Source organism: Parasteatoda tepidariorum, chromosome 3, assembly GCF_982258835.1.
Source record: "Parasteatoda tepidariorum strain Cologne lab strain chromosome 3, Ptep-v5.0, whole genome shotgun sequence".
Taxonomy (NCBI): domain Eukaryota; kingdom Metazoa; phylum Arthropoda; class Arachnida; order Araneae; family Theridiidae; genus Parasteatoda; species Parasteatoda tepidariorum.
This window is the reverse complement of record NC_141757.1, coordinates 53,017,797-53,045,709: the sequence shown is the minus strand read 5'-3', so window position 1 is coordinate 53,045,709 and position 27,913 is coordinate 53,017,797. Positions and strand designations below refer to the sequence as shown.

Genomic DNA, 27,913 nt, shown 5'->3' with positions numbered 1-27,913 from the left:
AGGTGTTAAATGCAGGGATGAGAGTAGTCAGAAAGTAAAAAAGAGGAAATCCAAGAATATATATATATATATATAAATCGCACTTTTTTTGTCTAATTTTTGTTTAAACTTGTAATCCATGTGATTATAAATCCCGATATGAGGCTTTTAAATCACGTGCATATAAAACTCTACATCGAATTTAAAAAATGCGATAATACAAATCATGATGCGTAATTTTTAGATCAAGATGCATAATTTTAAAATCGCGCGATATTACAACCGCAAAAACGAATCACGACATTGGATTTCAAGCTCGGGTAGCTACATAGGGTTTTAAAAGCTCGTAAATACAAATCGCGAAATTGGTCTCTTGAATCTCGTAAATAAGAATCGTAATGTTCAATATTTAAATGGCCTGAATAAGAATCGCAACGTTCAACTTTTAAATCAGGTCAATACGAAAATCGATGTTTGATAATAAAATCGCGATTTTAAAAATGCAAAAATACAAAACAAGATATTAGATTTTTAAATCTCGTAAATACGAGTCATAATGTACGATATTTAAAAAGCGTAAATAAGAATTGCAATGCGCAACTTTTAAATCAGGTAAATACGAAAATCGATGATTGATATTAAAATCGCGTGAATAAAAATCAAGATATTTGCAGAGTCGGGACTTGGGATTTCTAAAAGGATTGTTTGAATTGTTTTTTGTTTACACAATAAATAAAAATTTACAAGATTAATTGAATGAGCAAATAAATATTTTCACCACAAATCCACCACTATTTTTTTTCGCTTTTTTTGTTTGCTTTCTCTCCAGAATACAAGAAGCAGCGACGTCTAAATTACGAAAATACGAGCTATCCGGCCGACGGATAAAAAATACGAAAAATCTTATTTTCTGTGCGTGAAATCGGAGAAAATAGCTAATATAAGTAAACATGCGGAAGGATTAACAGCTAGGACGTAGTTTGAATTTTCTGTTTTTCTTTGAAAATCGTAAATAAATATAATAATTTGACTTCAACAACTGAATTTTTTTTAAAAAGCGGGATATTTATAAATAAATAAATAAAAAAAACGAAACTTTTAGAGAATCTGAGTTTTTGATAAAAAGGCTAAAAGGAAAAAATACCGAAAAAAATCTCATCCCTGTATAAAGGTCAACCAGTTTTATCCCAAGGAAATGATTTTTAGAGAAACTTCAGAGGGAGGAATGAGGACTTCAATAATTTCGCTCCGTGGAAAATTAAATTCCTCATAAAATATTTTAACTTGTGCAAAAAAAAATTTCGGCGGAAATTAGCGGGAAAAATGGAAAAATCAGAGAAAAAGCGGAAATCCGTGTATCCGCGGAAGAATCTCATCCCTGTAAATGCAATCATGTTCGAAATTCACGTAGTAACATAGTATTCTGTTATAACAGTACATTATTTATAACAGGGCCGTTAAATATGCCAAACTTATGGCGTAGTTGAAAACTCTGGTTTTATAAAATATAATTTTCTTTCTTCCTAATAGTAGGCACCAAACTTCTCCTCGGAACTGTTGCTCATTTAACGTTACTTGGTGTGAACATAATTCACAGGAGGCAAGTAACACTACCCACACCACACTGGCACAGACCTGTTCATAAAATGGGCCTCATTCACACATAACTAAGAGAGAGACATCCATGTCCTCAGTGGGATTCGAACCTGCAATTACTGGCTTTGTATCCAAACATGCAACCACTTGGCCAGTATAAAATATAAATTTAAAATGCAAATCTCATAATTTTACGTCTTAAAAAATTAATTTTAATGACAATTTTATCTAAGATAAACAAATTAGAAGATAAAGACAAAAAAGGCAAAAGAAACGTGGAATAGTGAATTGCAATATTTTATTTCAGGCAACACGTTTGTTACAGATGGCTGCAATTATTGCAGATGAGTGATCCAGCCATAAAACTCAACACTACTCATGATTCATTTATACAACAAAGAAATGTAATGTAAAGATTAAATTAAATTCATGCTGAACTCAAATTTAAATCACCAAAATTTTCTCACCGTTAATGTAAAACATAATTCATTACATTATTAAAAAGATGATTTAATTTACATGCAATATTTTATAACTTTCTGAATCGTAAATTAAACTATAGAGATTTTAAATGTAAATATCAGTGCAACACAAATGCGAATGATTAAAAGTGCCTTTGTTTTGATTGATGTCATTAATTTAAATATAGAAATTAATAACTTCATAAAACCTAATATAATAAAACAATGATCAAAACAAATCAGTTTTTCATTCGATCTTAGATTAAAACAGTTGGTTGCAATTAAAAGGCCGTTGACATGGTCAGTTTCACGAAATATCTACATTGCACCTGTTTCCTTATTAGGTACAAGGAATCTAAAATCAGATATTTTAAAAATCACTTTCCTCATTCAAGACATGCCAGAAAGTGATTATTTTCTTTTAAAATCCCAACACGTTTTCAACTCTGCATAAAAGTAAGAAAAATAAAACAAGGAAGAATATAATGATTCAAATATAAATTCATATATATATATATATTTTAAATATGATATATTAAAAACAGTCTTAAGATCTGAAGCTTTCGCTCAAAAATTCATTCAAGTAAAAAATAATCCGTGATGGAATTTCAAAAGAAAATAAACAAGAAAAAAAAAACCTTTTATTTTTGTGCCTCAGGTTGTCATTCCAGCTCACAAATACCTAAAAAATAAAACAACTGGCTTGTTCACTGGAAAACATTCAAGAAATACCAACAATGTAATATGATGAAATAATTTCTTTTTCAAATAATGAAAGAGGGTGATTTTCATAACACATTTTTTTTTTTCCGCTTGGGCTGACAAGAAGATGCAAAAAATGATGTTTTGCACTGTTAGTCTGGGGTTATAACCCCCATAGTCTGCTGGCGTCTGTCACAGTCGTCAAAATGGGAAGGTGAAATGTTTTTTTTTATTTTTCTATACACTTTTAGAAAGTGAGCCGAGAGAGTTTAAAAAATATTTTTTTTTCTTAATCAATAAACTGTATCAAGTAACGAATGCACACTTGGGATGAATTATAAACCACATATTCGTTGAAGTTCAGATAATGATGTGACAATGATGTCCCCAATTCCAAGGCATTCACAGGTGTACCCAAAGGAACAGTCATACCTAATTTAATAATAGAAGAGAGTCATCATTACAAGGGTTATTATAATATAATATACAAAAAATTTTTTATTCTTTTTTTACCATAACAGTTATTACCTGGGAACTAAAGCTATTTTTGCAACAGCTGTGTTTACATCGTAAGTAATATAAGTAAAATGTTTCTAAAATAGGTGAGAAGAGTGAAAAGTTGAACCAAGTAAATTTTTATGTGTTATCTGTTTTATTTGAAAACTTAATGCAATAAAAAAACTTTGAGAAATTTTCCTTTTTGCAGTGTTTTCATCATAGAAAAAAAAATGGGTGAGAATTTCTCACCCTTTCTCAAAAACAGGGTGAGATTTCAAAAAATTAAGTGAGATTTCTAAAAACTAAAAAAACAAAAACTCTCGAAAAAAAAATCATTTCTTTAATTATAATAAATTTTTTACGTCTTCTATTTTTAAAGCATTAAATATTTTCGGTGCATCATCATGGAAGATTTTGCCTTTACAAGGTATTTGTCCATCTTACATTAGCACATAAAAAATTTGAATATCTTACATGAAGAAACCTTACGGTATAAACACGTGGTTGCAGAGAAATGTGTTCTGAAAGGGGTTCCATGGTTGTGTTCTGTTGTTCGAAAAGGTTCTGAACAATACTGGTAAATAGGGAAGATGGAACAGGGCAGATGTTGGAAATATAATGAAAGATCCAGGAAGAAAAGTGAAACGGATTTTATTCTAAATGGCGTAATGCTAAGCTTTTTCCAAAATGCGAGAAATTCGCGAATTTTCAAATTGATTTATAGAATGTGCGAATTTCTCGCGGTAATAATCTTTTAATGCGAGATTCTCGCGCTCTAGTGAAAACACTGTTTTTAACTGTTGAGCTCATTTTCTAAGTTTATATATATATATATAACTAAAAATTCAAAAGATGATATTAAATAAAATTATTTAAAAAAAAATTCTCAGTGGGCAGACCGTTAATATACAGTTCGGAACAGATCACCAAATACTAGCATCACGACCGAGGGTAGGCGGTATTGGTTCTCGTTAGGCTGTTCTATTATGAAGTGCTTGATATGGAAAACACAATTGAACATATCATTTGAGGGAGCGATATCCTCTGCAGAGGATCAAAATTGTGATGGGTCATTCTCTAGGATGTTTCCCACACCGTCACTAACAGTGCTAACAGTGTAAAATAAATACCACTACCCTTTGAAAAGAAAATGACAAAACTCACAAGAATGTGAATCCTGATTGGCTAAATGTTAAGAAATCTATTTTTCTACAAATGACATGATTTCCAACAATACTTTCTTTTGAAATGACATTGATTCTAGAAATACCCACATGTAAAACTAATTTAACATCTGTTAAATCTTCGCAGATGTAAAATGTTAAAAAAAATAATTTTATAAAAATATCTGCACTGATGCAACTTTTGAACGAGACTAACAAAGCGGGGATGATAAGTGATATAAATCAATAAGTAATAAACTGCAATATAAATTAATTAAATTCAAAATTTCAATATACCTTTCCAAAATATACTTTGGGCTGGATTAGGATGCCTGTGTCCCACAGCTTTGACACTGTCATATTTTTCTGTTGGATCAACCACTACATTATAATCTACTTCTTTAATATCACCTAATGCAACCTGCAAAGAAAAAAAACATTCAATGAACACATTAGATTATGATAAAATCTTTGGGTAGAACATTAAATTATACTGGAATTTTTGGTGTTATTAAAATCAATTTTTTTTTACCTCACAGAGAAGTATGCTTTTTGTTTTAGATGAATGACTCTGCAAGCAATATTTCTGGCTCTTTGTAAACATGTCAGCAAAATATATTCCCTGTAAATAAAATTTACATGAATATGAAAATAAAAATAGTCACTATTTATGAGAATTAAAAAATTGAAGGAAAAGAAAAAGTTGAAAATTTTTTGTGATCCTAATCCCAAATTGACAGCCAGGAAAGCTTTCCAAACTAAGTATTCATTTTGAAAATTAAGTTAAAAAATTATTTTTGGAATGAGAAAAAACTAGATGGTTAAACAGTATATGAATTTTCTATCAAACAGGAACTATCTATACTATGATCTATATTTCTTGCTTTTATATTTTAAGAAGCTTATATACTAACTAAATTAAATAGGTAAATTAAGAATAGACTGTTAAAAAGTGCTCATTAATCTAAAATATAATCTAAATACGTATATATTTTTCAAACATTACACCACAGTTATATCATAAGAGGATTTGCAATGAATCTACTTTTAGAAGGGGTCTGTCCAGGTTTTTCTGAGAGGTACCTATTTTGTGAAAATTAAGACATGATTTGTGAAAAACTAAAAATTATATTAAAAAATCGATACAAAAATAAAATTTTAAGAAAAAGTCTTTTGTGAAACTACCATTTTTCCTAAAGTTGAATTTGTGAAGGTACCACAAAGCGGTAGTAAATTTGGCCTGGACAGACCCCTGTTTAGTATACATGAAGTGTTCCGAAGAAAAGTATCTCAGAGTCATCCCAGTAAGTGAACTTGCATTTAATTGACCTAATTGAATCAACAGTTAAGTGGAAGACCACAATTAATACAGATTGGGAATCAAAGCTGAGTGAGTAGCTTTGGAGTAAGGTGTGCAAACCATTGTATCACGGTATGAATAGACACTAAAGTTAAATACAGCTATTTTCATGTTATGAGAAAAGGATATGAAGCCTTACTTTTCCAAATAAGTTGCCATTTATTTGCACTCCAAGAGGAGCAACTTGCAAACCTCGAGCCATAATAGCTAGCATATTTGAAAGACGTGTTCCATGCCATAACAGCATACGGTTGGAGAGACTCTGGGTCTTGAATTGCTCAATCTGTTCAGGTATGTACACAGCATAGATTGACTGCACTTTCACAGACTTGCTAAGAGCTGAAATAAAGAAGTAAAACATCTGGTAACTATTATTTTAAGTAATAAATGTATTTATTGCAGCAGCTATAACAGAACTTACATGTACTATTTATGTACTGCAAAATCATTTGAGCTTCCTGAGAATCTTGGTTGAGAAGCTTTAAATTGCATTTTAGAGATCTATATACATAATCATAAGGGTGAGTATCTGTAATTAAAAGAAAATAAATCAAATGGAGTATAGCCTGCAGCAGTAACAAACTTAGTATTGATTAGTCTTCAATAATAATTAAAGAAAAAAATAGTTTTAAAACAATATATGACACAAATTAAAAAAATTATAATTCATATATTGAAATACAAAATACTTTGTTCAGAGTGTTTTACAATTTCTAATATAATTTTATAAATGGAACACTGAGCAATTAATCATTTAATTATTTTACGTAATTAAAGATAATAATTTAAAATTAGTAGCAGAGTTCAAGACTTCCTTAATCAAATAATTTTGATGAATGCTTTCAATAATCTCAAAGTAAACATATAATAAATATGCTAATTAACAATTTTGCACCAAAATAATTTACCGAATGATTTCCTAATTCACTATTTAAAAATTCGATGAATATTGTATACTAGATTGGGACTAAACTAGATCATTTTTAAAATAAATCAATAAATTTAAAACCAATAAATAAACTTAAAAAACCACCCTAAAAGATTAGTTACTGTATTTTTAGAATATAATAAAGTGTACGAGTTCTAAATTCATCACTAAATTTGAAGAAATTCAGCAATGTAAATTCTTTTGACACTCCTAATAAATGCACAAATGAATTTTGCGATTTTTACTAGCATTAATAGATCAAATGAAAAGATGTATACTGAAAATCAAAATATTTCAATCAATTATCCTACATTATGCATTTGTGTTCATGGAAAATTTATGTTTAGAAGGCACACAAAAAAGTCAGGAATCTTGGACACTCAAGACCACTGAATTATGGCTTTTGAGATAATCGTCAAAATCAGAATGTTCTCTTAATTTTGCCCACTAGTGTAGTTTAAAGAATTATGACATACAGATGTTATAATTCTGTGATTAGTTGACAGTAACAATCTACTGAGAAGATAAAAAACTATTATTTCCATGAAGAGCTAACGAGGTATATCTTTAAAAAGACATATTTATTCAATAGTATCTCAAGATTTGAAAATTAAACAAAAATAAAATTATATTTTTTAATTTAAAGAGCTATTTCAATAAATTACACAATTTTAATATAACTTCGTGCCCCTAAACTAATGAAAACATAACAAAGCATAGTTCAATCTAGCTAACATGTTTTGGCATGGTTTTGATGGAAAGATTACCAAGTGTGGTAAATATTCAGCCATCCACACCCTACTAATACGGACAATTTTGAAACGGTTTATTGTAACTGTCTTCTATATGAATTCTAAAACTGACTTAAATTATTAAACACTTATTTAAAAAGAGAATGGATTTATCAGGGATAAGCAAAAAAAGGTTTTAACTCCAAAATCTTTAAAATTGACAAAGAGCTGAAGAACTAAATAAATTGCAAGTTTGCATTTTTTAAAACTATATTTCTTTTGTAGCTGTTGAGTAAAAGTATGAATTTGTACCTGCACATTTCAAACTGGATCCTAGAAGCAACTCTGATGATAATCCTATGTGAAGTAAATTATGAATAAGAACAAGTTTTGAATGAACATCTGTTGCACTAAACAAAGGACATAATTTTTCGTATTGGTAACCATATACTGGAAGTAGCTGGTAAAACTCTTCACTTAGCTTCACAATCTAAAAGAAATATTTAAAATACATAAATAACTAAATTGAAAGATAACGAAAACTCCAGATCACAAAAGAAGTAAAAGAGTTTTCTTACTGTATGCATTAATTCAGCAAACTTTTCTTGAGATTTTACATTCTGATTCAGGTTGTCTTTTTCAGTTATCACATTTCTGTACAAAAAAAATAAAATTAAAGTAACAGAAATATTTTTGTCGACATACAATTATTATTAAAGAAATATTCTAAAATTACGTTGTGTAAGAATTTTATATATGTAAAGAATAGGATACCTAATATTCTAGTGTATAAGTAGACTTTTACACCAGTAATAAATCATTTGAATCAGTCAATCATTTGAATTATTGATGCATTAGAAACAACGAAATCGATATGAATAACTCTGTGAATTTACCTCCTTCAAAAACTATTATCTATGTAACATGCAATCAATCTTGCATTTTCTTTACATATAAGAATCTTTTTAGAAACAATATTTGAATTACATTTAGAAAAAACATTAAAAATAAGAAAAGATAATTTATTCAAAAGTATCTAAAAAAAATAATAATACAGTGAAAACTTTTAAAAATTATAAAGTTACAAATTTAAAGATTTCAAGACATCATTTGTGTCAAATTCAATAATACAGTCGGACTTTTTAACTAATGTCCATTTTGCGCTTTTTTCTTCTTCATGGAACCGAAAACATTTAGGAAATTTCTTCGTAAAATAGCTTCCAAGTACAAAGTGAATTTTCTATTTAAAGAACTTTTCTTTGATATCCACTTTACCTATTTCCCAATATATTTTAGAACATCTCAAACTTGTCAACGCCTTTCATGGGGGAAATGACCTCGAATTGATTTTCACAGCCCCTTCCTGTTTAGAGAAAGTAAAATCCCTTTTTGTTTGCATTTCATACAGGAAACGCAATACCTCTGGAAGAGGGGGAAAGGGTCAAATTCCTTGAGTAGGAAAAGAGCAGGGAAGATAAAGGGATGTATGTTTTAAAGTGTGTGATCCTTTATTGGCACGTCCCATATTTCAGTTTCACAGAGTCGTTATCTCTCCCTCTACTGTTCACTTCCCTTCCAGAAAAACTTTCAACATTCCTTTTCTTTACTCAGTAGAACCTCGTTAATTAAAGTAGCCTCCTGTTTTTAGATTGTTGATCAGAGCGCTGCTTGCTGTTCCAGCTGCTGAAAAATGTCAAAGCGAAAGCACCTGACAATTAAAGAATTTTTTTTTTAATTCTTCAAGAGGTGGACAAAGGTGAGAAAAAAAGGATGTTGCTTTAAAATTTGGTATTCTTCCTAACTGCTTATCAACCATAATAAAAAAATCCGGATAAGACAGAAAACCATGATTTATCAAATTCCTGTTTAAAACGCACCTAGACACACACACATACAAAATAAATAAAATTCTTAACTACACCACCGTAAAAGGTCAATACTTTGGTTTTACTATTAGGTTTGGTTGATCGCAAATTAGGTTTTTTATAATATTCAAAAGGAAGATGAGGTTGCTTACCCTATTTCTTTCAGAATATTCTCAGCTGCTGTAAGGACATCAACAGAAAGACAACCAAAAGGTAAAACTTCAAATTTTGTTGTTACTCCTAATTCTTTCAAAGTATCTTCAATTGTATGCACATCAATCTAAAAGGAAATTTTTTACTAGTTAATTTTATACATATTTCTAGAAAAGAATAATTTTCTACATACCACACTACAATATAAAGGGTATGCATACAGGCAATGTACAATAATAAGGATGTTAAAAGAACATCTTGAAAAATCAAATTAAGAAATATGGAATTTCAATTTCCCAAGGAATTGAGTTTTAAGGTTACCAACCCAAATCTTTTTATAACTTTTAAAAGAAATTGACACTTTCCCATTTCAATCTAAACAGCACTAAAAAAAAAAAAAAATTTGACATTATGAATAACTTCAGATTTAAGGGCAGAATTTTTTGCATACTAAAACAAAACAATCCTGGATTTGAGGAGCACACATTATATTTGCTAATTAACTAATAAAAGCAATAATTTAAGTTGTAAATTTAAACAAAGAAATTTATCTTATCTGAATACGTGCATTTGTATGAAAGGTACAAATAATTTGTCCTTAAAATATAGGGTAGTAACAATCTGGTTACAGGGATGCCAACTGCTCCGCTCTCTGGAAAAAGTTTTAATAAAGTGGTATCGAATTAAATGGTATAACTTGTAAAATAAGCTTAGTTACGCCTACTTAAAAAAACAGTAACCAAATAATTAAAGATTTTAGGTTGCATTTTATATGATTTTTATATTTAGTGGTGGAAAAATTAAAAATACTAAACTAAAAATATCTTAAATTTCGTTACCGCTAGAAAATACTATTTCTCAAAGCGGAGCAAGTTGGCATCTCTGTGGTTATATATGGTTCCTTAATTCTATTTTTTACTATTTTGTATTTTCTATTACATCTCTAAAACTCAATGGGAGAATATGATGAACTTAGTTCTTTAAATGGATTTATAATTTGTATTCATGGAAAGAATTTTAAGCAAAACTAACTTATTGAAGACCCAGATTAAAAAAGGCATACAATAACTATGTAAAACAATTATTCCATATTAAAACCAAATGGTAACATGCTTTAATGTGTTTTAACACTTTTTAGTTTATAATTTAAATTTTTTTAAAAATATTAAATAAATAATCATTAAATATATTCCCTCAGGAAGGCATATTTAACAATTTTGTTTTAAATTTTCATTTATTAGCCCATGAACTAAGGGATTAAACATCTCATATATTGTGACAATTAGTGTGTAATATTCAAGTGAGAGAAAATTTGTCTGTTAAACAAAAAATTTAAATAAACAACTTACTAAGCTTTTCACTAGATTTTGTAATGGAGGACTTAATTTTGATGGAACAGTTGAAGTCAAATTAAGCTTTACATTTTGTTGAGGAAGAAATTTCTTTCTTTCAAGCTGAACTAAGCGATATTTCTTAGGTTGAGGCTGAAAACTAGGGGGAAAAAAAAGAAATTATTGAGGAAATAGTTAAATATGAAGTCAAAATGAAATAAAAACATCGAATGGCTACATATTTTTGTAGCAAACTACATACATATATATAAAAGAATTCAACTGGTATTTTTTCCGTCATTCATGTTTATAAGCATATTTTTTAATCTTTTTTTTCAAATTGAGCACTTGTTTTTTATTTTAACTTAATACATTAAAAATAGATGTAAGCTCAAGAAAATATCAACATAAATCAGAATTTTAAATCTAGCACCAGATTGCAGTAAATCAATTTATGTTAAATGCAAGTGTGTTTGACGCATTTCAATTTAGGAAGGTACAGGTTGCTTTTCATGCTAGAATTGATCTTTGATGCCAACGGAAAAGAAACAGTCAGCAAAGAATTTAAAAAAAAAAATTAAGTCATGCAGCTCGTTAAGATTAAGCACAAATAGTCTTCTTAACCATTTCATATTTTTAAATTTTCTATTAAAAATTTTTTTTGGATATACTTTAAAAGTGGTTTCCATATTTAAAAATAACATTTTGAAAAAGAAAATATACATATTTTAAATAAAAAATAAAACTTGAATATACTTGAGTGCTTTATTGCTGTAAGTTAACAAGACAGATGCTGTAAGACAGTTTTCCTCAAAATTTAAGTAAAAAGTCACAGTTGAACACAGAGATTAAGTAACAGATCATCTTAATTTTTGTTAATGTATTTATCTCACATAAAAAATTTGAAATATAATTTTCCTTTATTCTGAACAAGAAATTTATTTTTTGACCAGAAAAAAAATATAATGAAATTTTTACTTTTTAATGTCATCCCAGCTATTACCACTTTTGGCACGGAATATGCGGGTGTATTCCTTTACAGCATCAGCTAATGTGCTATAAGGAGTTTTCTGGTATTGTCCGGTATCACCAACACGTCCCCAACAAGTAAAAAGTATAAATAGGTCTTTTCCTTTGTGTTTAATAAGCTGCAAAAAGAGAACAAAAAGCAGATATTTCATATTCAATTCATATAAAAAAAATAATAAATAAAAAAAATACAGCTGAAAAATCAATGAAAAATTTTGCAATATTTAATTCTGAATTCAATTATATTCAACATATAACAATGCATTTTTTTAATCAGCAAAATAATGACAGACTATTTATTAAACATAATACAGTTTCCAAATAAATATTTTCTTGAGGTAAAATATTTTTACTATGTATGGTTTTTAAAAAAATATTTTCCCAATCATGCAATAAAATAGCCTTGTAAAAGCCACTACAACTTAAAATCAATCATTTTTAGTATTATATTTATTACTTTTTAAAAAAATACTTATAATATTTCAAATTTCGTTTCCTTTGCTCAATGCTCAAATGCTCTTTTCGAATCGTCAGAAAGATGAAAATAAAATTTCCCTTTGATTTGAAACTTGAAGTGATATTTTTTTATAACTGTATGTTAAAGTTATGTGTTAGAGGTTTACAAATACATTTGAAGGAGTATAGTGTTTAAGTAAAAACTTAAGACAACTTTTCTTAAAACAATGATACTTGTCAACACAATTTAAAAAATTTGTGGAGAATATTTACCTGCATTTTATAAAAATTATAAATTCCATAGGCTCCATAATTTAAATCTACAACAGTCATAACTACATCATAAGGAACATCTTTTTCTGTATCAGTCACAATTTCTCTATTTAAAAAAACATCCAGAATAAACAAATAGATAAAATACATGATAGTAAAAGAATTTTCATTAAAATCATAGATGTTTAACAGGCTATAACAGAAAAAGCTTTGCAAGGGGGATTAAAAAATACTTGAACTACTATTTTACAATTCCATTCACATAAGGAAACTAGTATCCTTAAATTAATACTTCAGTGTTTGTATATAGGTAGTTATTTTTAAACGTTTTCAATCCAATTGTTAGGAATTGGCTTACCATAATTTTAAATTTATTTAAGCATGATTCTAAATTATTTTAACTACTTAATCTACATATGTATATATGCTTAATATTAATAACATTAAGCATGAATTTAACTATTGCATAAAGAAGTAACCCTTAAGTGCAAAATCATGATAATTATGGTTCAATCATAAGATAGCACTCCTGTTAAACTAATGAATAGTTTTCATATTTATGAGACTTCTAAACTATACTCGAAAAGAAATATATAAATAAAGCTTACTTCTAAAAATTTAAATTTTTTTAAATCAAGAGTTTTTAAAAATAATTTTATAAGCTCAAAGAGTAAAAATTTTTTTAAAGAAAAATAATCAGCTTATGAAAATTTAATTTTAAGTGAAATTTATATTTTCAGATTCTTTAAATTTCTATACTCCAATCAAAACCTGGAAAAATATATGACTGAACTACATATAAATAACTTTAGTATAATTTTTTTTTCGTTTAAATTTATGAAAAATAAATATATATGCACATAAATTATTTTACCCATTATTGTCAAAACCAGATAAAGGATCAGGCTGTAGACATGTAGCTGCAATATCAAGATCCATTTTTTCACTAGCTATTTTTTCTAAATATGATTTACTATCTTCAACATAGGATGATATTGGTTGGTCCCATTTGATATCATCAGATGATAGAGGTACTGGCAGGTTAAGCTCTAATTTTATCTAAAACAAAACATTACTTCTTTTAATAAAAAAAACTTCATACTTATTAAAAACTAAATTAATTTGATTGATTAAAAAAAAAGAGAGGTAGAGAGATAGTTGCCAGAGTAGCTGAAAATTAAGTTCCACAATGTAATTTATGTGTTTTTGGATATATTTCTGCAACTAACAACTTGTTTTCAAAATATACTTTGTGCAATATAAAAATACTAACAGTTTTAGAATTCTACTTTGTTACCTTTTATATTGATATTTAAGTCGTTAAAATTAAACTCTCATTTACCATTTTTCAGTTATCTCCACAGTTTTTTAAATTTTCATACTTAAAATTATTAAGATGCTATTATGACAGAGGGATTTTAGATTTAACAAGGATGAGATTAGCCAAAAGACAAAAAAGCTGAATTTCCACGATATTAAATTTTACGCAAGCGCAACCCTTTAATAATAAATTCCAGACAGTTTAAGGTAATAAATAATGTGTTGACATACAATTGTGTACTAATCTATTATTATATAAATGAGTACATTGATACTTAACATTTAGTAAAAATAAAAATTACCAATTGAAAAAATAAAGCTGGAAATTATATTTTTCCTCAGTTCACATAAGAGACAATTATTACTTGAAAAACTACCTGGTTTAGCAAATTAAAACTACTGAGAATATACATTAATATTTCATTTCTTTTAATAAATACTGTTGTGATTTATAGCAAATATATCAGTAATATTACTTTTTAAATTATATTGGGAAAAAAAACTTTAACAATGGACCGAGTCATTATGTTCATATTATAGTCTAATCTAACTAGAGCCCTCTGAAACATATCAATAACAGTGAAGTAGAAATATATAGTAACTCCTTAACATACAAAAATTGCTATTTTAGTTTGACAAATTATATGACAATCAGCAACTGTTTAGATAATTGTTTTTTATTTGATAAGAATTTTGCATTTTATAGCATAAATAACAGCAATTATAAATAAAATTCTGATGATGAGTTAATTAACTCTTTTTCCAAAAAAAAAAAAATTAAATCCCTTTTTAAGTAATTGCTTTTGTTTGCTATATCTTTTATGTTTGCTATATTTAGTCGTAGTTCCATCTTCAAACATTTTGTGACAAATCCTATTTTTTCTTCTTTGCAAGCACAGAATGTAAGTTTTGAATATATTCCCTTCCAGTTTCTCTGATGTTGTAACACTTACACATACTAATAATCGTCGTTAGATAAACAGTCACCTTTATAGTAACTAATTTTTTAAAAAAACTTACTTCTTACAAGAATCGCGATAGTTGATCTTAAAATTGCGTGAATATGAATAACAATTATATGAATATGAAACTAGATATACGATTTTGAAAATGAGAAAATACTAACTGGGATAGAGAATTTTTAAAATGCGTAAATACAAATCGCGATTCATAATTTTTAGATTGCATAAATAAGAATTATGATGCATAATTTATAGAATGCGTGAATGCGAATCCCAATGCCTTATTTTAAAATCACGTATAAATACGAAAATCAATGTTGATGATATAAACCGCATGAGCAAATCAAGACATTGAATTTTAAAATTGCGTGAATACGAATTGCTACATAGGTTTTTAAAAAGGAGTAAATACGAATCACAATATTGGATTTTTAAATCTCGTAAATAAGAATCGCAACATACAATATTCAAATCGCGTGAATAGGAATCGCAAAACGCAAATATGAAAAGCTACGTTTGATATTAAAATCGTGTGAATAAGAATTGAGATATTAGCAGATTCCAGGCTTTGGACCTCTAAAAGGCTTGTCAGAAGCAGCGTCGTTTGAACTACAAAAATCGGATCTATCTGGAGAGCGGGTAAAAAATTAGGAAAATCTTATCTGCTGCGTGCAAAAGGGGAAAAAATAGCTAAAATAAGTAAAAATGAGAAAGGATAGGTAGCTATGTAGTTTGAATTTTCTGTTTCTCTTTGAAAATCGATGAATTTTCTGAAAAAGCGGAACACTTATAAAAAAAAGTGAAATTTTTAGAAAATCTGAATTTTTGATAAAAAAGCTGAAATTCAAGAGATAAAAGTGAAAAAAGCGGAAATACGCTAAAAAGCGGAAAAATCTCATCCCTGATTTAAGTAACAACTTAACGATTTATTTGAAATCACTTTTTGATTTCATTGTTATTCCATTGTTTTTGAATGGTTCTTTTAGGTACTTTCACTTGATATTTTTACAATGATGTTATTATGCATGATTAATTTGTAGCGATTCTATCTTAAATTCACATCGTTTATTGATTATTTTTGGTACTTTACATATGAGTTTTCCAATTTAGATATTTTTAATACGCTATTATGACAAGTGAATTTTGTATCTTAATTATAAGTTTAATCGAGGATGGAGGAAAACTAACCTAGCTTGTTTTTTTCTTTATAATCGTCGTTGAACAGCCGACCCAATTTTTGGTTTTACGACTACTAATGTTCAACTCGAAGCCTTGTAATTTTGAACCCAATCCAGAAGACAAGGGTACTCCTGGATCAAGCATTGGGGGAAATTTGCCTTTGTTGAGGACTTTTTAATGGAACTAACCCGCATTTGCGTTACAAGGAGAGGAAGATAACAGGAATCTTCCACGGTTAGCCTGACGGCAAGGTGACTCTAACCCTCGATCCGTCTTTTACGTCAGCACTGTGGTCGGCGCAAGCAGGATGCAGAATTCGTATCGACCAGCCATCGCCGGGATGGAACCCCGGTTCACCCCACTGGAAGGAGAACACTCTAATCCCTGAGCCATCGCAGCTCAACCTAGCTTGTTTGCCAGATAAGCACATCGATCTACAGTTAGGGAAAAAAAGATGAAAATTGCTTGCTATTTAGAAGCAATAAAACTGATTCACTACTAAACTAAATTCAATGGCACGACAGTCCATAGAGGGCCAAGGCCTACTGTGTCCATCTCAGTTTTTCTTGACCTTGGGCTCTGGGGTGCAGGAGCAGATGTTCCAGTTAGGTGGTCAGCTGAATGTGGAACTCCCAGTGTTTATCGGCCTAAATTCTGTGCCTATCTGGTGTATAACACTATAATATACATGAGCAACATATTTTATTAAATTTCTCTCTAAATAAGGGTAAGAAATTCTATGATACATATATAAAAAAAAAATCTGCACATTGGAAATCTGTATTTAATATAATTAAAATGGTGAAATAATTTCAAGAAAAATATACTAATATTTAAATCTTTCACAAATCAAAATAAACATACTTTTTGGTTATCGGGCGTTTTGAGTAATCTTTCCAAAGCAGTTACTAGTATATCACGCTTTAGCCTAGAGGCCATTTGCAAAGGAGACTCTCCAGCTGCATTAACAGTATCTAAGGAAGCACCCATTTCAGCCAAAAAATTCAACATAACACAGTTAGCATAACAGTAGTCGGGTAAAGGATCAACTAAATGATGTATCACAGTCCAACCCTTTGAGTCTTGGGCTGCAAGGTTAACGTTGCTGGTTTTCTGAAAACTTCCTGGTTCTGCATCTACATTAAGAACATTTAATTAAGACTCTTTGGTCACAAAAGTTTAATTTATTATTGTAGTTTATTTACTCACCACCATAAGGATTTTTGTCTTTTGTGGGGTCATAATTGAAATTTAACAGCAACTTCACCATTTTGATGTCATTCTAGAATGAAATATAAAAACAATTATTTATGATGAAATCAGTAAAATTAATTTTGCAATTAAGAACATATACAGGGTACATTTCAGATTTTCAAATCCACGACTAATTCCAAGAATTTTTCATGACTTAAAGAAGTTACTATTTTCTCCGACAAAAATACAATAAATTTAACAGAGCATTATAATAAGATTAATTGAAATGATAGGCATAACCAAAACTGCTATACTCTGCATCTTCATATTTATAGATTTAAAAAACAGAGTAAAGAAAGAGTTGAAGCAATAAAATAGCTGAAAAAAATACAAAAGCAAATAATTTTTTTTCTCTTTTTTTTCTGCAGAATTATATTCTAAAGCTACTTTTATTGTTTAGCAGAAAGGAAAGAAATACTCTTGATTTTCCTGTTCTCATTTCCGAATAAAAAAAATTCGCTCATGACTGGCTTGCTTTAGCTAGAATTTTAAATTGATAAAAAAAAAAATAAATAAATAATAATAAAAATAATAAGTTTAAAACATAAAAATATAGGTTTAAAAGATAATTCGCTCTAGAAATGATATTTGTTCTTTCGTTTTTTCTTTTTTTAAAGGATACCAAAATTTTTAAGGAACATGATAAAAACATTTTATATTTGACTAAAATATGACTGTGAGTGGGGATTATGTTACAAATTCAGATATTCAGAACACCATGAAATGGGTGGGGGGTTCACATGGACCAAAATTCACAGGCAGCTATTAATAATGTAACTATTGTGCTTATTTTAACACATGTACCAAAAAATGTGGTTATTATTATTCATAATCAGCATGAGGGGTGATTGTATGTATGGAAATATATATTTAGTTATTTTCATTCAAGAAGTAACACTAAACAATGCCTTATTGCAAAAATTCAGAATAAACATCACATGATGGTTATATTTCCCAAAGAACAATCAACCCTGTTTGCCGGAACAAAATTACCTGATAATAGACAATCCATGAAGAAGAAAAAATCTGAAATGGCATTGCAAATTTAAAAAAAAACAATTAATATAAGTATCATACCAATCTAACAGCATGCATCAATGGTGTTCTCAATTGATCATCGGGAAAATTCACATCTGCTCCTTTAGTAAGTAGAAGTTTTACAACAGGATAGTTTTCCTTATAAATAGCCATTATTAGAGGACTATACTTAGGAGCATTAGCATCTTCAATATATAAAGATTTTAGAACAGTACATCTAACACCAGGATACGGACTCATGAGAATAGGATAACGTGTTAAAACATTTGGGTTTGCTCCAGCTTTAAGTAAACTACAACACCAATTTCTGAAACAAATAAAAATGAGTAATTTTAAAAATTACTTGAAATTTATGTCACTTAAAAATGTTTTTACTTATCAAGCCATTTTATAAGTCAAAAGATTCTTTCTTGAACCTTGCTGGCTAGTTGATGAATACTGGATCCTTACTTATCATAGATTTCTAGATTGATTATTTCTATGCTTATTGCTGAATTTTTTTTTAGATTTTGGCAAAAAAATGCAAGTCACTAAAGTCATAGGAAGAATCATTGATAATATAAAAGGGCTTGTATTTAACAGGAGCTCAGGAAACTAAAAAATGCTTCCTAAATCACTTGCTAATTTGTTAAATAATTGCTTTAATATAATCTATAGTGAGAAGTTGAAGTATATTTATATTGCTGATTTCTTTGTTTTAAAATTTTTTTCCATTTAATTCTCAGTATCATCTTATCTGTATTTTTTATACTTATATAAAATGTTCAAAATTTTGTAATAACTCTATAACATAAGTACAAGACTATATTTAACACATTGAAGAAAATGAAGGCTATAGCTATTCGATTATTGGTGACATGTAGGTAAATGACACATCTTCAAAGTGTCTCGTCTCAAAAAAAAATATCTTGCAATGGATCTACAAATTCAAATATTTTTTTTTTTTAAAGAAAACTAATTCCTATTCCTCAATATCAGATTAGTTGGCTGAAAGACTCTTTGACAATCATCAATTTGTAATTAAAACTAAACTCAGTGGCGTGGCAGCCCATAGAGGGTCAATGCCTACTGTGCTCATCCCAGTTTTCTTGACCTTTGAACTCTGGGGTGCATGGGCAGATGTTCCAGTTGGGTGGTGAGCCCAAAGCGGAACCTCCAGTGTTTAGTTCCCAAGCTCATTTTATCAACCCACTGAAGGGATGAAAGGTTGAGTCAACCTTGCACGGCCTGAGGATCGAACCAAGGACCTGTGGCAAGACAACGCTACCACCAATTAAGGCCATGAAATTTTTCATACACATTGCCAACCTGATCCTGCATATTTTAATTAATAAAAAAAAGACTGTCATTAGTACTAACTGCACTTATTCATAATAATGCACTTATTTTTTCAGCAATACATTGAAATAAAAAATGTGATACAGCCCCCAAGAGTTTTCATGGAAAAACAGCAACACAACGTGCTAATTTTCCCTTCAAAAGAAATGACTGGAGCTTAATTTTATTTGGCAGTCATAAATAATTTGGAAAAAAATGTGTTTGTGAGAACGATCGGCAAATTAAAAGCATGCAACAACATGTCAAGTAAAATGTCATTTTGACACTGACCTGGATTTTTGTTTTCCAAATTTGATATTATCTCACGCTTTAAAAACTATTTATCTTTTTAAATCTGAGACAAAGAGAAAAATATCACTAAAAGTGTACACTTTTAATATATTTATAACAAACAAAAAGACTCCATTTCTCTCGTTAAATACAGTACCATTATAAGTAGATTTAACACCGAAGTTCAGCATTATAATTGTTTTTCTGAAAAGTTGTAATAAATATACTATTGTAATTCTCTTTTAAAAAAGTTAAAAAACTTATATAAATTCTTAAATTTTTTTTTATAAAAATTGGGACTATAAACTTTTTTTTAAAAAATTTTAAACATTCCGAAGTTAAGTAAAACAATTTTAAAATAAGAATTTCAATGTATATAAGTTAGAACTTAATATACTTTATATCTTCAGGTAAATCCTCTGAACTCAGCTGCCAAAACAGAGCAGAGAAAGGTGTCCGCAAAGATTTATCGGCATCCACTTGTGCAGCAACAGCAATGCTTACCTTAGCTATAAAAAAATATGACGAAAACGTTAACATAGATTTAGAAAGCTAAGACGATAAATATAATCAAGTATGAGATTAAATGCTACTTACTAGTAAAAAATGAGCACAACGTATGATTCCAAAACATAGCAGCATAAATTAATACAGAACAACCATGCTCATCTTTTGACATGGGAGGGACACCCTTTTCAATCAAAAATTGAGCAACCTATATCATAAAAAAAGTATTAGATTCAAATTTAATATAGCAGTAGTATAAAATAGTTCAGATAGACAGAATTAGTTTGAAAACCAATAAAGAGAAGTAAATTCATTATCCAAAGATATTTTTGTTTAAATGTAGCTTCGTGAGGCATGCATCAAATTTAATAATAATAATTCATAGCAATTTTATTTAATTTTTAAACAAATGGAATGATATATTATAGCACTAATCAATCAGAAAATAAAGTTTCAAAAAATGTTCAAAAGATTATGGTACAAAATATGTTGGTAACAAGGATTTAATTTAAGACTGCACAATTGATCATAAAAATAAAACCATTAATATGAAGATAAAATTTTTTTTTTTTTTACAAGGTGGAGTTGGAGCATATTAGAAAATATAACAAGAATTCGATAACTGAAAAAAAAGGAGAAAAAATAAGAAAGGAAAATAATAACAGAGTGAAAAATGGCAGTCCTAAAAGAGCATTTAATGCCTATTTTATAAATGATTTAAAAACATTTTTACATAAATGCAATTATTTTGTATTTTTAAATGTTTGCACAAAAATATATTTTATGCAGAACAAACTACATATTTTAAGCAGAACTTGGAAAATAAATATTTTATTTACTTTGATTTGCAGTTCTGGTAAATAATCAGGAGGAGCCTCTCTTGAAAGTACATGAAGCATGCTCTGTTTTTCACTGTATAATGTCCAGCCATGTTTTATACGTCCAATAAGTTTTAAAGCTACATTGTACTTTGCTGTCCTTAAAGAAGCCTAAACAAAATTGGAAAAAGAAAGACATTAAAATGTGGTCAACAAAACTTAAATGCAAAGGTTTTGATTTAGAAAAGTGAATAAATCTAAAACTTCTAATATTTATTTCAATACTACAATACAATATAAATCTAATATTTATTTCAATAATAAATTTGTAATAACATAATGGTAAAAACTTTGTTAGTTTTATAGTGTCATCTTAGATTTTAACACCCAAATCTAAACTCAGCATTCAAAAATCATGTAAAAATTAAACTGCTACAGTGAAATCTCATTCTATGAATATTTCTCTACAGCAGAAAATTAAAAAAGTTTGTTTAGATCCCAAGACTACTATTTTTAAGTTTTATAATTTGTTTTGTTTAAACAGAAATTTTACGTAAGCATGAAATTTTTTACGAACAATGCAGCAAACAGAGTGCAGAGTTTTCAAATTGGGATAGGAAAAAAGAAATTGCAAAACTAACATTTATGTATGTCTTTTGATTAATGATTGATAGCATTATTGTAAGTTCCTTATTGAGCATTTCAACAACTATCTTTTTTCAAGAGTTTAATGGGGCCATGTGCCTGCACAAGCAGATAATGCCACAATCTTTGTCACATGTATCATACTTCAATTCCAACTATGAATTGAAAATAACATTAATTAATAATTCACTGATTTCTAACTAGAGTTCAAACAAGATTGATTGATAAGACATGATTTGGGATATTATGTCATTAAAGAAAAAAAGCACATTTATCCCTACAAAAAATTATGACACCATTTTAAGCAAATTTGATACATCTGATCTTTTCCCCTTATGCATCAATGTAAAACATAGTATATTACATGATACATACAGCAATTTTTTTTTTCTTTGAATTTTAATCCCATTAAATTTATTTATTTTAAATAAATATTAATGAAATTCATTATTTCTAATTATTGTTTAATATAAACATTAAAGTAATTAAGTTACTACACAACAGTTCTCAATTGTTCTATGTTATTTTTCTTAGTGGACAATTTTCCTTGTCTCAATTATCTACTCGACAGGAGTTTCACTATACAGCTAACTATATTTTTTAAAAATAGCTCCTATTTTTAGAAAGTAAAAACACCTACTCTTAAAAATTAAGAAAATATAATCACTTGACAGTTAAAATATTTTCTAAAAATCAGAAACTTAGTTGTAGTTGGAAGGTGTGAATTAATAACAAAATTTGGCTTAATATTTCTAAAATGAAAACCACAAATAAAAAAGTAACAGCAATTTACACATAGACTTACCTCAACAGCAATATTTATTGTTTTTCCTGAGCTATCGAGTTGATCTAGCATCAAATACAATATTCCTTGCCAATCTTTCAAAAGGGTTTCCTTAAAAAAAATCAGAAGATACTTTTAGAAATAATACTAAGTTTAAAATGAAAGAAATACCTAATCTAAGTAAATTAATATATTTAATCTTTTTCACTCACTCAATAATATCTCTAAGTATCATGTTCTTTTTTTTGTTTTTTGAAGTAACTAATGATTAAGGAAGACAGTCCCTGGTGACACAGTTTTTCGTTTTAATATTACTGAGATAACTTCTTATAATAACAAAATTTTGTTTTCATATTATTAGAACAGTGTCAAATATACAAAATCTGTCAAAATTACCTTTTAAATTATTAATTTAGTACAATAAGTTTTTGTTTTGAGGACTTCCAAGTTCCATTCAACAAATTATTAAAAACTATTTCTGAAACTTTAATTAAACAGAACTTAATAAATTATTTTCCTAGTTTCTAATTCTGATTAAATTTTTAAAGGGTCAATAACGTTTTTTTTCTTAAATCTTTAATGGCTTAAGCCTACCTGCAAAATGGTATGTTTTTCAGGAACTGAAGGATGCTTCTTAACCTCCTTCCATGTCCAACAGTTGTTTTCATTTTTTTTCACAGGAGATGCAGGAGTAACAACATCGGCTGTGCAACAAGCACCTCTTTGAAGCAGCATTAGTGCACAACTGTAACAGCAGGTCAATGTAACAATATAAAACAAACAATCTTACCTTTTTCTATATACAAACAAATGCTTTAACTAAAACTTCAAAAAAAAAAAAAAAAAAACATATTTTGTAGAATATAAATCTTAAATTGAACATGAAATTTTTGGTAAGTATGCATTGTAAAAAAATATTTAGATATAAAATATATTCTGAATTAAAATAATAGTTACAACTGTAATGGATAAATATTGTTTATTTCGGCAAATTTTATCAAGGACTAATAACATTGTGGATCGTTGATATGTTCTACTGAGATTTTGACTCATTTAAAAGTTTCAGCGAATCCCCAGGAAAGTATATATTAACGTTATCACTAAATTTTTTTTGAAATTTCAAGTTATTTCTTTTATTTTTTTCGTGTTTGAACTAAAAAAAAAATTCTGACTTATGACTCATGCGAATTTTCTTAAACTCCACAGCTCTGATTCTGTCAAGTCTAATAGTTTCAACCGTTAATTTTGTTACATCCAGTACAGGGTTAGCATATTGTAAGGGAAAAATCAATTTCTTCCAGGATACTGGAAGAAATTGGATGGAAGAAACTGAAAATGACCAATTGTTTCACAATAAGTCAAAATGTGAAGAGATTAAAATTACAAATTAAATTTAATATAGTCACAAAAATATAAAATAACTTAAAAAAATATTAATAATAATTGTATTTTTTAAAGTTTTTTTACAGAATTTTAAAAATTTATATATCTTATTATATAAGAGTCGATTTGAGCATTGATACTTATAAGTACTTGGTTATACAAATAAGTATATTTGAAATTGTGAATTCAATATGCTCTTTCTTTAATGTTTGTATGTGATTTGTATATATTGTTTGTAGTATTAATAAAATTAGGTTTTAGAATATTCATTAATATAAATATTGAAATGAACTAGTTATTTTAATTTTTTAAGAAATTCATTAAATCCATTTATTTATTTTTGATTGTTGCGTTTTTATTTTCCATTACTTAAACTAGGTAGCAATTACAAACTGTTAAAAAATCATTCTACATACAATATTTATTTTATTAAAAATAGTTTCTTTTACTTGGGTTGAACCCTATTTCTACAGGGACAGCTTTTTTTCTTTGTGAAAGTAAATTGCCCTCCCTAATACTGTATATGCATGATAAGTTTAAAATTCCTAAGGGGAAAAAAACTGGTTTAAAACAAACTACAAACTAGTCCCAATAAAAATGAAATGGGATTGTGTTAAAAGTTTTAGTTCATAATTCCAATAGCTGTTAAGTTACACTAAAAGCTATGTTAAATACTGTTAATAACTAACATACAAACATAATATTGTTAGTATGAATACATATTTTAATTAAGATAAATATATGAACAAGTGATAAGAATTTTTGAGTGAAATAACAGCATTACCTTTCATGGCCATTTCTTACTGCCAGACCTAAAGCTGTGTTACCATCTTTATCTTTGGTATCTAAATTAGTAAAGCTCTGAAATAGTAAAAACACTTATTAATATAGTTATACCATTTTTTAAAATAAAGAAACATTGCATTAAGTATTTAAAATTAATATATGATTTCAAAGAGTTCTGCTAAGCAGCATCAGATGAATTTAGACAAAAATCTCAACATAATTCCTAAAAGATTTGCAACTAATTATTGATTTGTAGAATATTTGATAAATGCTATTCATGTTACTATTAATTTGGAATTTTATTCAAAAATTTTTTTTACCGTTATTTTATGGCAATATTGTGCTACTTCCTCTTTTTTCTTTTAAAAATAATGGCACAGAAATTACAATTAAAATACTTTTAATTGCAATTTTTGTGACATAGACTTTAATTATGCTCAAAATTCATTTTGTCTACTTTTAGAAAGCAGTATTGTGCTAATTCTAACTTTTTTAAAAAAATATAATAACAAGAATGGTGCATAAATTGCAATAAAAAATATTTTTTCAGAACAAATTTAAAATTTCTGGTAAAGGATTTTAGTTTAAGTATTTTACTAAGAGAAATACAACACACGTAAGGGTTTAAGTTAACTTGTAATCTTTGTATATATTAACCTATTAAATATATTCTATTCACTTCAAGACTAATTGTGTTTAATTTAGATTAAGCCTGACACACTAAAAATGATAACATTCTTTTACAATATATTACAGAACTTATAATAATACATGGAGAAAAAAGGAAGTTAATTTAAAATCAGTTAAATTTAATTGTGATTTTTTTTAATTAATTAATTGTGATTTCGTAAAGAAACATAAATTTTGAAATTTTTCACACTAATAATAAATATGTGAAAAACAACAATATATTTTTACTTTAGACAAGTGCATGACTGATATTGTAGCTCCCCTGAAAGCTGCAGAGTGTAGTACTGTACGCCCAAACTGATCAGGAACAAGCATTGTTTCTTTTTCCATTGAACCAGTTAAGAGCACTACTAATTCCATTGGATCTATTTGAGTAGCGTCTGAATGTCTGGAAAATATAACAATTAAGAAAATTAATACCAACAATTTTTCCAAGAAAATGACAGCAAAACAGATATTTATTTTACCTTCCAATTTTAACAAACGCATAATGCAGAGGAATTCTATGTCGACAGTCCAGGGCATCAAGCCTAGCTCCAAATCCAAGCAAACATTCTTCTATCGCATAAGAAGAATCACTATCACTGAAAGAGGCATTCACAGATAAATGAAGTGGAGTTCTTTGTTTGTCATTCACAGCATTTACATCTGCTCCTGCTGTTAAAAGACTTTTACCAGTTTCCAAGACATCTGAAACAAAATAAGAGTTCATTAGACATCTTTTAACAAGGGGTGAGATAAATAGAAAGGCAAGAAAATATTAGGTTGCATACTTCTAATTATAAATAACTTAAGAATTGACAATGCATTATCTTAGGTATGTAAATCCTTAGATTTCTTTTTATTACTTTTTAAGATCTGTTATAAGACAAATTTGGGAACAAGGAATAAAATTTTTGTCATAACCATATACTCTTACAAGACAGATATAGTTACTGTAAACTATGGAATGCAGCTTTAGGATTAGAATTCCACCATTTTCGTGTTAACAAAGATGGCTTTCTTTCTCCCCAAGAGAGAAATTTTAAGAAAAAACCCTCGTCAGAAGACTAGAGATTTTACTTGACTGTTGGTCTTGACACTTAAATTAGTTTTCTTATCATAAAAGTTACGTTAGTAACTAATAAACTATGCATAAATTGAGGTAAACTTAAAGGATCAATTCACAGTTCATCACAAAAAACTTTAAGGCAGATTTGCAAATTGAAATAATGCATTATTGAGTTACATCTACATCAATTCAAATAGCTTACTGTAAAATTTGGAGATAAATATTTATGCAACAGTTTAATTGTAAATGTTGATTTGTTACAATTCATTAACTATACTAAAAATTAAATAGTGATGATAGCTTTATATATATAACATTGAATAACTCTGAAAAATAAAAAAACTCGGGAAAATGTTCATTTTTAAAAAACTTAAATCTGAATATTAAACCAGTCTTTCCCTGGATTTAATTTTATGAACTCTCTACAGATAATTTGAATAATATATAAGAGTCTTGTAAAAACATGGTATGTTGGAGTTGCCTTTTTGTTTGTTTGACCCAGAATAAATCATTCAGATAAAAAAGAGACTTATACACCTTAGCACTTCAAAATGTTAGAAGCACCCACTGAATAAAGGTTACTTTCAATTACATAAAGAGATCAAAAAAAAAAGTAGATTTTTTTTTATAAAAGGATAAAATTTTTAAAATATAAATTGTTATGCAGTCTATAATAAAAACTTACATTTATTGCTTGCAAAATAATGTTAAATCTTAATACTAGAATAGTTTAAATGCTGATTTATAAAGCAAGAAGAAAGCACCTGTAACATCCCCTTCCCTCAACAATAAATAAAATAAAATAATAAGAATGTATCACTCACAATTTAGAAATACATAAGCACCAAACTTGAGAAATAAATATATTTGACAAATTAACTTACTTTGAGCCCTAGCTGTGACAACATAGTGTAGGGCAGTACTTTTGTTTTTTGGGTCTACATCATTTACATCTGCCTTATTATGAACCAGGAGTATCACAATTTTACCAAGTTTAGGATTTCTAAGTGAAAATAAAACAAAATAATGAAGATATACTAAAATCAATGTGATAAAACATCTATAGAAAGTGATTTATTCATATCAGAAACTTTTTACATTGCCATGCACAATGACTGTAAAAAATCTGATAGTTGCGTTAATGTTTTTGATAGTTGTTATTGATAACAAGTAACTTAATTGACATTTATCCTTAGTTTATCCAAGTTGGGTTTAAATGATCGAAAGAAGAAAAAAACATTAAATAGACTAGACAGTAGGTCAAGTTATACTGTGTAGTTATTAAGGTTCATTGATAAAATATCAAGTAAGTAAAATCAATGCCAAAATGGTTAAACATATTCAACTTTTAAATTAAACTCCT

The 27,913-nt window shown here is 28.1% G+C and overlaps 1 protein-coding gene across 6 annotated transcripts in view; it reads right to left on the bottom strand.

Annotated features, from left to right (window-relative positions):
- Positions 1-1,851: 1,851 nt before the first annotated feature.
- LOC107446086 (poly [ADP-ribose] polymerase tankyrase) overlaps positions 1,852-27,913 on the bottom strand; it is a 100,937-nt gene continuing 74,875 nt past the window's right edge. For all 6 annotated transcript variants that reach the window (XM_087159331.1, XM_087159334.1, XM_087159335.1 and 3 more), the window contains 24 exons: positions 27,435-27,553; positions 25,967-26,189; positions 25,728-25,887; positions 24,808-24,884; positions 23,235-23,385; positions 22,662-22,751; positions 21,233-21,382; positions 20,484-20,601; positions 20,284-20,395; positions 18,318-18,585; positions 17,196-17,268; positions 16,851-17,122; positions 13,400-13,584; positions 12,526-12,631; positions 11,746-11,915; positions 10,786-10,927; positions 9,436-9,563; positions 7,997-8,072; positions 7,731-7,908; positions 6,181-6,288; positions 5,899-6,098; positions 4,932-5,021; positions 4,697-4,820; positions 1,852-3,170 (listed from right to left, as the gene is read on the bottom strand). In XM_087159331.1, coding sequence (XP_087015457.1) covers positions 3,028-3,170; positions 4,697-4,820; positions 4,932-5,021; positions 5,899-6,098; positions 6,181-6,288; positions 7,731-7,908; positions 7,997-8,072; positions 9,436-9,563; positions 10,786-10,927; positions 11,746-11,915; positions 12,526-12,631; positions 13,400-13,584; positions 16,851-17,122; positions 17,196-17,268; positions 18,318-18,585; positions 20,284-20,395; positions 20,484-20,601; positions 21,233-21,382; positions 22,662-22,751; positions 23,235-23,385; positions 24,808-24,884; positions 25,728-25,887; positions 25,967-26,189; positions 27,435-27,553 — 3,463 coding nt within the window. In that variant the 3' untranslated portion in view covers positions 1,852-3,027. The remainder of the gene's footprint in view (positions 3,171-4,696; positions 4,821-4,931; positions 5,022-5,898; positions 6,099-6,180; positions 6,289-7,730; positions 7,909-7,996; positions 8,073-9,435; positions 9,564-10,785; positions 10,928-11,745; positions 11,916-12,525; positions 12,632-13,399; positions 13,585-16,850; positions 17,123-17,195; positions 17,269-18,317; positions 18,586-20,283; positions 20,396-20,483; positions 20,602-21,232; positions 21,383-22,661; positions 22,752-23,234; positions 23,386-24,807; positions 24,885-25,727; positions 25,888-25,966; positions 26,190-27,434; positions 27,554-27,913) is intronic.